Below are 14099 nucleotides of genomic sequence, written 5' to 3' on the forward strand. Positions count from 1 at the left end.
AAAGAAGTAGTGGAGTGTAGAGAATGCCTGGGAGCAGACTGGGGGGACCTAGATATGATGCTGCGGAAGAATCAGGTGTACAGCATCCGAGAAAGCTGTTTTGGCTAGTACCCATGGGTGACGCTTATTAGACCTGCCTGGAGCTGAGTGATTAAGGTTAATGCAGTCTGTTAGCAGTCTTGAACCGTGTCTTTTCCCTGTCTTTGCCTCATTGTAGGGGATCAGAAAACATCATCTTCTTTACCACCTATGTGAATGGCTCCTGCAGTAAGTATATTTTAGTCCCAGAAAAGAGTGTCCTGGTGTCCATTCATGGTAGAATATTCTGAGTTGTAATAGGTAGAAGCATCAAAGATCTTCCATTCTCTCATAATTTTAATAGCTAAAGATAACTAGCTGTTAGTGATTTTTAAAATCTTGGAAGCACAAACAACCAAGTACTATACTGTGCCTTGAGCAAATAAAAAATGCAGGCTATACACAGAGACACTATAACTTAATTTTAGCAATGTACATAAAGTAAATATTAGGCTACAACCAATAGCAAAATGAAATGTATAGTGATTTCTGCCAAAGAGCATGGGCTGTGTTTGTGTTGGTGGAAGCCACTGGCTTTCCAGTCAGTGGCACAAAGCTGAAAGCATAATCTTTCATTTATGCATTCAACAGATTCATTTCATTTATTCATTCATTGGAACACCTGCAGTAGTATGTTAAACACTCTTCTCAGGATGGTGAGAACAAAACACCCAAGGCCAGCTCTCATGGAGCTTAAATTCATGTAGACATGTTGGATGATCAGCCAGAAAATCAAAACTCAAATGATACAACTTAAAATACAATAAGATAGTTTCAAACTGTATCATGAAGAAAGTAAAGCAGGATGCTGTGGTGTTTTAATGGAACACTGTACTGAAATTAATCCTCTCTTCCTGTCCAGTATAAAACTTCACATGTATAAAGATAAAACCAAAGTGTGAATTTCCTGTGTCAATTCCTATATCATTTTATATTGTTATCTGATTAACATGCATAGCATTGAAAATTCTGTTGCTATAAAACTAAGAGTAGTTCTAAAACAATTGTTTTGAACTAGAGGCTCACCAGTAAGTGAAATTTTAATTAATATTTTGTCTTGTTTAAGAAGCTGACCTTGGGGCACTGGAATTACGGAGAACTTCAGACTTGGGGAAAAGCTTCAAAACCATTGGTGTGAAAATCTACTCATTTGGTCTTGGGGGACGTTTCCTTTTTGCCTCTGTGATGGCTGATAAGGTGGGTGTTTGCCTCTTTTCCTTGGGTTCTGATATTTCTGAACCTCAAAATATGCCTCAAACAGATAGCTTCAGTAGATGTACTGATGGAGTTTCTTGCCTTTTGTAGTATTTAGTGTCACTATTAGATTTGGAAGTGCTTCTTTTTATCGGAGCTGAATGATTCTTCTGGACTTCTCTCCACTTTGGCCTGTGTCACCAACTGAATTCTGGTGTCTGCTTAGGATATATCAACCCAGTGTTTGGGCTTTTCTCACACATGGATTCTGAAAAAAGCAATCTCCTTGCTCATTATCCAATGAAAATAATGGAAACATATAACATTTTTGAGTACCTACTGTATACTAGGTACTGTTCTGGGTTCTGGGAATATAGCAGTGAACAAATCAGATAAATGTCTTGCTCTCAGAGTTTCTATTCAAGTAGGGAGATAGATACTAAACTAACAAATATGATGTAATATCAGGTAATGATTAAAACTATGAAGAAACCTAAAACAGAGTAAATACATAAAAAGTGGCAGGAATTGGAGCAGCGCTGTTCCAGATAGGGTGGCTTGGAAGGGCTCTCTGAGACCCGACTGAAGTGAGAGGATAGCTGCGTGGATATCTAGGCTGAGTGAGCGCAAAGAGCCGCGGGCTGGCGCGTGCTCGGAATGCTGAAGGTAAGTGAGAAGGGCAGCGTGGCTACAGCACGGGAAAGGGCGGTCCCAAGAGGGCAGCCGGTGGACAGATCACACAGGGCCTCTGTAGGTTGTGAGCAAGACCTTGGCTTCCATTCTTCATGTGTTGGGAAGCTGTGAAAAGGGTGCAGGCGGGGGAATGGTTTAACTGGCTGTTTCTTTTGATGGAATAGGTGTGCATAGTGTCACCTGAGGGTCAGGAATGGAAGTAGCAGCAGCAGCAGCGAGAGAGACAGTAGGTTGGACCAGGCTGTTAACAGTGGATGAGGGGAGACGTAGTAAGATCACGGATGTATTTTTAAATGCTAACCAGTAGTGTGTGCTGGTAGATTAGATGCAGATTGTGAGAGAATAAGATGAACCAAGGATAATTTTAGTCTTTGGCCTGAGCACCTGCGTGAATGGTGGTGCCATTTACTGAGATGGAAAGGACTACAGGAGAAGCAAGTTTGTGGGAAGAAAATCAAGAATTCAGTTTTGGATATGAGATGCGTATAAGATATATAGGTGAAAATGTCAGGTAAGCATTTGGGTATATGAATCCCCCAAAATTATATAGTATAATTATATGGAATGGTCTCATCTAGCTGTGTGACTAGATGGTATCTTGTAGGGGAATGAGTAGGTCGAGAAGAAGTGGGAGGGCTGAGCACTGGGTGCCCTGGTGCCCCTCACGGAATGGTGAGGTGGGAGAATACGAGCTTTCATAACAGTTGTACCCAGTGAGGAAATGGATAATGAGATGTGTAATTATTAATAATAGTGTGCCTGTTAATGTCACCGCACATGGTGTTATCTTGAAAGCCAAGTGAAAAAAAGGTTTCAATGAGGAGGAAATGATCAGCTGCATCAAATTCAGCTGAGATGCGGAGTTAGATGAGTTCTGAGAATTATCCACTGGAGTTGGCAAAGTATAGGTTGTTGGTGACCTTGATGAAAGCAGTTTCTTTGGAGTACTGTGGTTAAGAGACTGATTGGAGTGGGTTCAGAGAGAATTAGAGATAAGAAAAGTAGACAAGGTAACTACACATCACGCCCTTGAGCAGTTTTGTAATAATCCTCCCAGCAGCCCTATAGTTCATACTGTTATCTCAGTTTAGGAAATTGAGTAACTTGTCTAGGTGGAACTCTGGTGGAAATCAGAATGTGTAATTCCAGAGATAGCTGCCTGTACACTGCTGCTGTCCACAAAATTAAAATTCCACTCTGTGCTTTTGAACTCCAGTTTTTACGTATAACAGCGAGTATAAGATTCAAAGTAAACATCTAAGATGTAAGTTAGAAAAGTAAGTTAAATGGACTCATCACTGAACTTTAAAAAGACTAATTCTCGTGCCCTGGCTGAACTGTGTCTAGAAGCTATTTTAAACTATTTATCAGATAGTACATGTTAATTGCCTCAACCTGTGCATACGTGCTAAGTTGCTTCAGTAGTGTCCAAATCTTTTTGACCCTATGGGCTGTTGCCTCCACGCTCCTCTGTCCATAGGATTCTCCAGGCAAGAATACTGGAGTAGGTTGCCATTGCCTTCTCCAGGGGATCTTTCTGACCCAGGAATCAAACCTAAGTCCCCTGCACTACAAGCAGATTCTTTACCATTGAGCCACGAGGGAGACCTGTTTTAACAGCTAAATATTCCCTGATCAGCTTCCTTATGTTAATTTCTGACTCTCCTTGCCCTCTTTCCAGCCTGGCCTGTTCCCTCCATCATGGCTGTTCTGAGAGCCTTCCTTAAAGAGGAGACGTGTCACATTTTGATTTACTTCATGATCTTCCAAACCTGGGTTTCATCTCCATTTTCCAGACCCATTATCTAATTCGATGATGCCAGAGCTATCTAAAAGAAACCAAACTTCTATGCAGCAGCCATCATTTTAAGAATTATCTGAGCAAACATGCAAATGGCTGCAGAGCCAAGCTCATAATGGTCCCAACAAACCCCTATCTCTGTTGAAGGAAATTGGCATGTCAGAGGTTAGGAGGAAATATTGGTATCTTAGAGGGCCACACAAGAACAAAGAAGCCAAAGAGAAAGCCAGGATAACCTTATTTACAATAGAATGGATTATTCCAGTGCCTGGATCTTTGCAAAAGGTTAGAAAAAGCTTGGATAATTGGTACTAGGACCTTTCATTTATAATAGATGTACCTAGTGAGGAAATAGGTAATGAATATAATTATTAAATAATAATGTGCCTATTAATGTTACTGCATATGGCATCTTGGTGGAATATTTAAAAGATAAGTATCGGCATTTGTTCCAGGATACAACAAGAAGGATTCATGTGTCAACAGATCAAGGAGACACATGGAGCATGGCCCAGCTCCCATCTGTGGGGCAGGAACAGTTCTACTCTATTCTAGCTGCTAATGATGACATGGTGTTCATGCATGTAGATGAACCTGGAGGTAAGAGCTTTGCAAATGGTTCACCCTTGACTGCATAGAGACTTCAACTCCGAACCCTGTTTTAGTAGCTTTCCTTCTCAGTGTGCATGCTGCATCATTTTTGACTCTTTGCGACCTTGTGGACTATAGCCTGCCAGGCTCCTCTGTTCATGGGATTCTCTAGGCAAGAATGCTGAAATGGGTTGCCATGCCCTCCTCCAGGGAATCTTCCCAACCCAGGGATCAAACCCACATCTCTTATGTCTCCTGCATTGGCAGGAGGGTTCTTTGATTTTTCTTTTCACCCCTGGGAATTTATTAGTGGCCTACTTGTTTTAGAGATGATATGTAGCCTCTGTTAAAAAGGCCACTTGCTTTGACCCTCTAACATGGTTTGTAGGTATGTCCAGGTGTTCTGGAGCAGTGCTGCTCAAAGAATGGTCAGAGAACGGGGACTGATTTGCAAATTCTTTATTACCAAATAAGTGCAGAAAGCAGCATCAAGCATTTAGAAACTCTTACAGCTCTTTGACAAAGAAATTTTGTATCTGTTGACTCTAATAATAAAAAAATTTGAAGATTGTAATTTTTTCTTTCTTTTGTATTTCATTTTTCTAGTGATAAATTTTTCGTTATATTTACAAAAGCATCAGTTTGTGACAAAATTTTAAAATTGATCCTTCATCACAGAGAGTTTGAGAAGCATTCGTTTAGAGTAAAAAGATTTAAAAATGTGTAAGATATGAAGCTAAATGCAATGCCTCTGCTACCAAAATATAACTGATTATACCAAAACATAAGAGCTTTTCTCTAACGTCTGAGTAATTTATTAAACAAATTCATCATCTGCTATGTTCAGGCACTAAGCTGGGTACTGGAATTAAAGATGGCCACAAAGTTCTTAACTTATCAATCCTTGATTAGCTCTCAGGTCTGCATCCGCGTCATGAAGAGAGACAGTTGGCTGATGCGTGCATGTGTATGTGTCATATGTATGATTAGACTGTTGTTTTTACTCTGTTCCCTCCCAAGACTTGGTGGGTTTTTTGTTTGTTTGTTTGTTTGTTTGCCTATTCCAGACACTGGATTTGGTACCATATTTACCTCGGACGATCGAGGCATTGTCTATTCCAAATCCTTGGACCGACATCTCTACACCACTACGGGTGGCGAGACAGACTTCACCAATGTGACCTCCCTTCGTGGGGTCTATATGACAAGTGTGCTCTCAGAAGGTGGGTCCTTCAGCTGAATGTGTTCAGAGCGGAGGCTTTGGGGGAAACTGATGGTCCTGTCCTCTCAGTAATGGTGCTTGCCTGGCCAACAAGCCTGTCTGTGAATTCTGGCTCTCTGTTTTAAGTAAGTTATGGTGATTAGAACTAAGAAAGAACAAAGCAACAGCAGGCATAAAGAAAGATTTGAGGTTATTTTGTTTATGAAAAAAGTCTTATGTATTGGGAAGTTCAGGCCTGTGGGAAGGAGTTTGAACCACTTTGCTTTTCTGATTGTCAAGGATGGAGCAATAGCCAGCTCAGATTTTTCCTGTGTTCTCTTCACTGGCTCTGCAGAGCCCAGTTGAACAAATAAACACGTTACTCTGAAGTACAAAGGGTTTTAAGGTTTTATTTATTTATGTATTTACTTTTTCGGTAGGAGTGGGGGGTGTTTGTTTTAATTTTGTGAACACCTTGCAGCTGTCTACAGGATCTAGGTGATTCTGGCCCCTAGTTCCTCCCAGACATCGCTCCTTCGCTTACTCTTGCAGTCACTCCAGTCCTCTGCCAGTCCTTAAACTGGCAGGTTCACACACTCTTGGGTGAGAGATTTGCAGTGACCTCTTTCTCCAGATGTCTACGTGGCCCACACTTTCCTCCTCCCAGCCATTGGTTATGTTTCTTTCTGATGAGACCTGCCCTGACTATCCTGTTTTAAATGTCAGTCTGCCTCCCTGCTACACACGCACTCTCTCATTCCCAGTTATCTGTACAAGATTTTTCCAAAGCATGCATTTTCTAACACACTATGTAATTTACCTATTTACAGTGTCTAGTGTTTGTCTGTCTCACCCTACTAGAATATATATTCCACAGAGTTTTTTTTTTTCCTAATTTGTTCACAGATATATTTCCAAAGCCTTACAGCAATTTTCATATAGTGGATAGGCAATAAAACATTTATTGGGTAAATGAAATTTACTTTATTAGCTTTCCTTTTTAAATTTTCCTTAAGAAAACTCAAAGCACTTCTTTTAATTTAAATGTGCAACAGTTTATGTGTCATTAGCAATAGAGAATAGGGAAGACACATGAAGGAAAAAAAAATGTGTAAGAGAAATAGGATATGGCGTGGTAAAGAGACAAAAGCTAGGAATTATTCATTGAGACTTAATGCAGATAATTCAAATCTTGAGATTTCCTAAAATAAGCCTGGTATCATGGCCTTAGTCCAGATTAGAGTGCCTTCCCATTGTAGATTTTCCTCCAGGGCAAGCAAGCAAGGAAGAATAGAATTGTGTTGATAAGGAGATAAATGGTATCTTTTTTCAAGAGTAGCAGTCTAGATGATTTCTGGAATCAGTAGAATCCTGTTCAGGTGCGAAGCCTCTTTCAAGTATCGTACTCACCAATATTGACCCATTTCACTGGACGTCAACATCTTGTGGGACTCCAGGGTTCTATTGGTATTACATAATCTCTGTTAGAGAGTTATGCAATGATAAACTGAATTGATTAGGGTGCTTCCTAATCAATATATCAAGATTAATGTCATCCTTTTCCTATTCAGATAATTCTATCCAGACTATGATCACTTTTGACCAAGGAGGAAGGTGGAAGCACCTGAGGAAGCCTGAGAACAGTGAATGCGATGCTACTGCAAAAAATAAGAACGAGGTTTGTTTTATTCCTACTGTCATATGTATTCGGAGCAAAGCAACCATTCTGTTCTGCTCTTATTAGTGCCAGGCTTTTGAATAATGAAGTTTTGTACTTGCTGAGGGTCCACAGCTAACAGTGGAAAATTGGGAAATGAGAGGTTGAAATTAACTAGGATGTGAAAAATTTGAACTGTGAAGAAAGACGAAAATATTACACTTTATTTGTCTTTAAAGAAAACCAAAACTGAAGGCTAACAATTTCAGTCGGTTTAGTTCAGTTGTTCAGTCATGTCCGACTCTTTGTGACCCCGTGGACTGCAGCACACCGGGCTTCCCTGTCCATCAACAGCTCCCAGAGCTTACTCAAACTCATGTCTATCAAGTTGGTGATGCCATCCAACCATTTCAACCTTTGTCGTCCCCTTCTCCTCCCGCCTTCAATCTTCCCCAGCATCAGGGTCTTTTCCAGTGAGTCAGTTCTTTGCATCAGGTGGCTAAATTATTGGTGTTTGAGCTTCACCATCAGTCCTTCCAATGTATATTCAGGACTGATTTCCTTTAGGATTGACTGGTTGGATCTCCTTGTAGTCCAAGGGACTCTCAAGATTCTTCTCCAATACCACAGTTCAGAAGCATCAGTTCTTTGGCACTCAGCTTTCTTTACAATCCAACTCTTACATCCATAATCACATCCATACATAACTACTGGAAAAACCATAGCTTTGACTAGACAGACCTTTGTTGGCAAAGTAATGTTTCTGCTTTTTAATATGCTGTCCAGGTTGGTCATAGCTTTTATTCCAAGGAGCAAACGTCTTCATGGTTGCAGTCACCATCTGCAGTGATTTTGGAGCCCCCCAAAATAAAGTCTCTCACCGTTTCCATTGTTTCCCCATCTATTTGTCATGAAGTGATGGGACCGGATGCCATGATCTTAGTTTTCTGAATGTTGAGTTTTAAGCCAGCTTTTTCACTCTCTTCTTTCACCTTCATCAAGAGGCTCTTTAGTTCTTCTTCCCTTTCTGCCGTGAGGTTGGTATCATCTGCATATCTGAGGTTATTGATATTTCTCCCAGCAATCTGGATTTCAGCTTGTGTTTCATCCAGCCCAGCATTTTGTATGATGTACTCTGCATTTAAGTTAAATAAGCAGGGTGACAATATACAGTTTTGACATACTCCTTTCCCGATTTGGAACCAGTCTGTTGTTCTATGTCCAGTTTTAACTGTTGCCTCTTGACCTGCAATTTGTGCTAACAGTTTGTATTATACTAAATTGCTGAATGAAAACAGAGTGGTCAGATGGGCCAGTGATTAGTTAAGAGTTGCGATGGCAGCTATGACACTTCAGCAACTCTACAGAAAGCCATCGACCAGCCATTCATAAGCAGTGCAAAGCCGTACTGGCCAGAAACAAATGGAGGAGAACTTGGCCTCTCTTCCCATCTGCCAGGGCTCCACGTGGCCTGTGGATGTAGGTGGTGACCTGGTCTAACATGTGGATTCAAGAGCTGAGCCCTCTGAGGAAAGGCCACAAACTAGAGATTCAAAGGCATTGCTGCAGGAGAGCCAGGTTCCATGAGTGACAGGTCTTGACAGGAAAGGAAAAAAACAAGCTTTGTGTCTGACTCTTTTAAAGAATTTGAGAGGAGCTTAGCAGAACCCTGGGAGTTTCCTTCAAAATTGACAGCATTGGTAATTCCAGGCTCTCTTCTGAGTACCTGCCTACGGCTGGTATGTACTCTGCTGTCCTGACTGGGCTTTCTGTTTTAAGAGACTCAACCAGTGGGAGATAAATGTACCCACACCATTCCCATCACACTCTCTCCCTTCTGTGTCTTCATGACCACTGTGGAGTCTCTCCTCTCCTGCTCCCCTTCCCACCCCTCCACCCTAGCCTTGCTCTGCTCCTGCCCTCTCCACCTCAGGCACAGGCACAGGTGCAGTGGCCTCCTTACGTACCTTGCCACCCTCATGCTGCTGTGCCTCTCCCTCCCTAGCACTCTTCATGGCTCTCTTTTGCCCATGATCTGGTGAATGAAGGTCCTCTCCTCCCCCGGCAGGTTCTCTTCTGCCTTTTCATTGTTGTTGCCCATTTCATTGTCGTTGTCACCGACACACCCCTTCTTGTAACTCTGCTGCTCCCTGAACACCCAGTTATTCCTGGGGAGGTTGTCCCTGTCTCCCCTCCCCCCAGTTCATTAAAGTTAGTGGAAATCCTGACCATCCCTCAGTTCAACTCAGTTCAGTCGCTGAGTCGCGTCCGACTCTTTGCGACCCCATGGACTGCAGCACCCCAGGGCTCCCTGTCCATCACCAACTCCCAGAGTTCACCCAAACTCGTGTCCATTGAGTTGGTGATTCCATCCAACCATCTCATCCTCTGTCGTCCCCTTCTTCTCCCACCTTCAATCTTTCCCAGCATCAGGGTCTTTTCAAATGAGCCAGCTCTTCTCATCAGGTAGCCAGAGTATTGGAGTTTCAGTTTCAACATCAGTCCTGCCAATGAACACTCAGGACTTATCTCCTTTAGGATGGACTGGTTAGTTAGAACTAATCATTGCTCTTCATTTCATTAGCAGTTTACATGAAGCTTTTTTTAACTGCAATAAAATTGCACACGGCATAAAATTAACATTGTAACCAATTTGAGCCTCTTTGTTTACTTGTTTATTTTCTGTGATTTTTTGGCAACACCCTGTGGCATGTGGGGCCTTAGTTCCTGAACCTTGGTTCCCGGACCAGGGGTCAGACCCTTACTCCCTGCATTGGAAGGTAGGGTCTTTACCACTGGACCACCGGGGAAGTCTCCTGAACCTCTTTTAAAGCATCCTTTAAAGGATTACCATCCTGCTTTATAACCCAACTAATTTCTAAGAAATGTTTCTTAAAGACAGGACTGGGTCTTATTTCAAATCACCACCACATCTTGTTCAGTATCTGAAATATGGCAGGTGGTCATCAAGTTGGGAAGCCTCTCATTTTCTTTAGAGAAATGTCTTTTCAAGTCCTTTGCCCATTTTTAATGTGGGTTATTTGGTTTTTTGTTGTTGAATTATAGGCTCAGTGGGATATTCTTGCTTCTTAAATGCATAATGCATTTAATAATAATTTAATAATCACATTTACAGAGAAAGAAAATAGAATGGTGTCAGGGTCTGGGAATGCCAGGGTCTGGGAAAGGGGGAATAGGCAGTTATGGTTTAATGGACACAGAAGTTTCAGTTTTGCAAGATGTGGAAGTCCCAGAGATGAATTATGGTGATGGTTGCACAACAGTGTGAATGTCCTAACACTACTGAATTGCACCCTTTAAAATGCAAATTTTACGGTATGTTATTTTAACCACAATTTTTTAAAAGAGTATCCCACTGAAGTCTGGGTTAATAAGTTAAAAAGCCTTATTATTAGAAGACTCTGAGATGAATAAAAAAAATTACACCTTTGGTTTTAATCTAAGCTTTGGTGTCTTTCCACAGTGCAGCCTTCATATCCACGCTTCCTATAGCATCTCTCAGAAACTAAATGTTCCGATGGCCCCACTGTCAGAGCCTAATGCTGTTGGCATAGTCATTGCCCATGGTAAGCAGCCCTCCCTCACCTCTGTGGGAAGAGCTAGTTGAGTACATTGAAGCTCAGTCATAGCATGGAACCCTGTGAGAAAACCACCATCCATGGCTTTTACCACCCTTTGCAGAATTTCTCGCAAGATAAAGATACTGTGGGTTTTTCATGGACTCCCATCAGAGAGCAGCAACATGACCTCTTCCTTTACCAAATTGTTGTGGCCTTTTTTTTTTTTTTTTTTATTCCAAGAGGCCTGATGGGAAATAATCAGAATAAACTCATTCAGAATTCTTCTCGTGACAGTGACTCCTCTCTGTTTCTCTGCTGACGTGTGCTGATGAGATGGTGGGCTGTGTTGTAGGTAGCGTGGGGGATGCCATCTCCGTGATGGTCCCAGATGTGTACATCTCAGATGACGGGGGTTACTCCTGGATGAAGATGCTGGAAGGACCCCACTATTACACCATCCTGGATTCTGGAGGCATCATCGTAGCCATTGAGCACAGCAGCCATCCGATCAATGTGATTAAGTATGCATGAGCTCAGCTCCACCCACACTGTCTGCCCAGAAGGCTACCGCGGGATGTTTTTCAGTTTGTGGGGAAGTTCCGGACCCTGATTCAGATTTAGGCATTCTGCAGAGCTGCAGGGGAGGTGCTTGAAGGGGTTGCATTCAGAGCAACTCAAATTAAATGGCTTTGTGTTTTTCCTCTGACTCTGCTAGCTTACATTTTTTATCACTTAAAAGAAAAAATGTTCTTCTCTCTTCCCACAAGAATATTATGGATGCATTGAAGCAGTCTGGGTGGTAAATGACTCCTTAAGTACAAGTTCTTATTGTATAATTTCTGTTTATTGACTCAGAAGCCCGTTCTTATATGGGTCACTATTCTTCCTTTCCCTTGGAAGAATTTTTATAAATGCATTTTCTTCCATACTATTTGAGTGAATCCCATTTCCCTGTTAACTGCAGGCATTAGAAATTAATATAATTGTCAGTCAGTAAGCCGTCACCTAAATATGAGAGTTCTCTGATTTGGGATGAAAACAGCTGGAGTGGTTTCCTGATATTCCAGTAAACGTTGATCCTCTGTCACGATCTTCCTCTAACTGTGGTTTCAGGTTCTCCACAGACGAGGGTCAGTGCTGGCAAACCTATACATTTACCAAGGAGCCTATCTACTTTACGGGCCTGGCTTCAGAACCCGGAGCTAGGTCCATGAACATCAGCATCTGGGGCTTCACAGAATCTTTCCTGGCTCGCCAGTGGGTCTCCTACACCATCGATTTTAAAGATATCCTTGAAAGGAACTGTGAGTGTCTCCTTTGACCTTTTCTATCAGAAACTTGTAAGCCCATTTTCCTAAATAACCCATCCAGTTCAGTTTCTTCTAACTGGAATAAGAAAATCATGTATATGAAAGAGGATTGAAGGATGTTCCACGTGGGTGAGCAGGCAGTGAAATGGTACCAGAAAAGCACTTCGCCTGTTTGGATTAGCACTATCCAAGAGAAGTAGCATGAGAGCAACATATATAATTTAAATTATTCTGTCAGCTAGCTACATGATACAAGTAAGAGGCAAAATTCATTTTAATAATATAGTTATTTCAGTATGTCTAAAATATCACTTTAACATGTAAAACAATATTTGATAATTATTAGTGAAATACTTTACACTCTTTTTAAAGATTTTTAAAAAAAAATATTGGAGTATAGTTGATTTATAATGTTGTATTAGTTTCACTATACAACATAGTGAATCAGTTATACATATACATATACCCACTCTCCTTTAGACTCTTTTCCTATATAAACTGAGTATTGAGTAGAGTTCCCTGTGTGCTACAGTAGGTCCTTGTTAGTTATCTATTTTATATATAGTTAGTGTGTATGTCAATCCTAGTCTCCCAAGTCATCACTCTCCCCTCTTTCTCCCTGTAACCATAAGTTCCTTTTCTGTGTATGTGGATATTTCTATTTGTAAATAAGTTCATTGTACCTTTTTTTAGATTCCACATATAAGTGATATCATATGATGTTTATCTTTGTCTGACTTACTTCACTCAGTATGACAATCTCTAAGCCCATCCATGTCACTGCAAATGGCATTATTTCATTCTTTTTTATGGCTGAGTAATACTCCATAGTTTATATGCACCACATCTTTTATTTATGTGTGATGTACCATATCATACATATGTACTGTGTACAGCATAGTATATATGTACCACATCATCTATCATTCCTCTTTTGATGCTTTTATTTTTATGTCCTGGCTATTATAAACAGTGCTGTAGTATGAACTGCAATATGCCCCTCTGATCATAGGGGTACATGTATCCTTTTAGATTATGGTTTTCTCTGGTTATATGCCCAGGAATGAAATTGCGGAATCATGGTAGTTCTATTTGTAGTCTTTTAAGGAACCTCCATACCATTCTCCATAGTGGCTACAGCAATTTACATTCCCACCAACAGTGTAGGAGGGTTTTCTTTTCTCAACACCTTCTCCAGTATTTATTGTTTGTAGATTTTTTGATGATGGCCATTCTGACTGGTATGAAGTGATACCTCATTGTAGTTTTGATTCTCTGATAATTAACGATGTTGAGCAGCTTTTCATGTGCTTTTTGGCCATCTGTTCTTTTTTGGCCATTCTTTTTCTTCTGAGTCCTCAAAATCTGATGCATATTTTACACTCACCCTTACTGTAAATCTCAATTCACACCAACCGCATGTGGATATTTAGAAGAGTTTAGTTTTGCACTTTAGATCTCTGAAGCATTTTCTGAAAGTTATTTTCTGCTTGTAAGGATAGTACGTGTTTATATTTGTCTAAAATTACTTCATAAGACTTCAGGGTTTTTCACTGCTGGTTACAGCAGAACTATAAAGAGGAAACTTTAGAGGAAAATGTGTTACATCTAATTGATTATGTCATTTATTTAAATGTTGAAGTAAGGAAGTTTTCCTGCAGAGTTTGGCTTGAATATCAGTCACAACTGAGACTCTAGACTGGCTCCTGAGCAGGCAAGAAGCCCACACTGACCATTTCTGAATGCTGTGACTTCAAACTGGAAGACATGTTAAAGACCCAGAAAAATGGCTTCAGAGAAGGAGTTAAAATATTCATTTCATGGTATTCCTAAAGAATCACAAGCAAACCCAGACCCCCAGTACTAAAGATGCTGGCACTGTATTGAAAATAAGAAGGATAAAAGAAAAACTGGACAAAAAGTGACCATCTGTGACCCGTGATTGCTTGGCATAATATGAAAGAAGATATAAAGTTTCAAGATGCTTGGGTTA

The 14099-nt window shown here is 40.8% G+C and overlaps 1 protein-coding gene across 5 annotated transcripts in view; it reads left to right on the top strand.

Annotated features, from left to right (window-relative positions):
- The window catches only part of SORT1 (sortilin 1), a 67445-nt gene that overhangs the window by 40612 nt on the left and 12734 nt on the right, over positions 1-14099 (top strand). For 3 of the 5 annotated variants that reach the window (XM_061410943.1, XM_061410945.1, XM_061410947.1), the window contains exons 7-14: positions 218-267; positions 1145-1275; positions 4222-4366; positions 5425-5580; positions 7130-7236; positions 10700-10802; positions 11149-11317; positions 11910-12100. In XM_061410943.1, the coding sequence (XP_061266927.1) occupies positions 218-267; positions 1145-1275; positions 4222-4366; positions 5425-5580; positions 7130-7236; positions 10700-10802; positions 11149-11317; positions 11910-12100 (1052 nt within the window). The remainder of the gene's footprint in view (positions 1-217; positions 268-1144; positions 1276-4221; positions 4367-5424; positions 5581-7129; positions 7237-10699; positions 10803-11148; positions 11318-11909; positions 12101-14099) is intronic. The other 2 variants (XM_061410944.1, XM_061410946.1) reach the window with 1 other exon arrangement.

Source organism: Bos javanicus, chromosome 3 (genome assembly GCF_032452875.1).
Source record: "Bos javanicus breed banteng chromosome 3, ARS-OSU_banteng_1.0, whole genome shotgun sequence".
Classification (NCBI taxonomy): domain Eukaryota; kingdom Metazoa; phylum Chordata; class Mammalia; order Artiodactyla; family Bovidae; genus Bos; species Bos javanicus.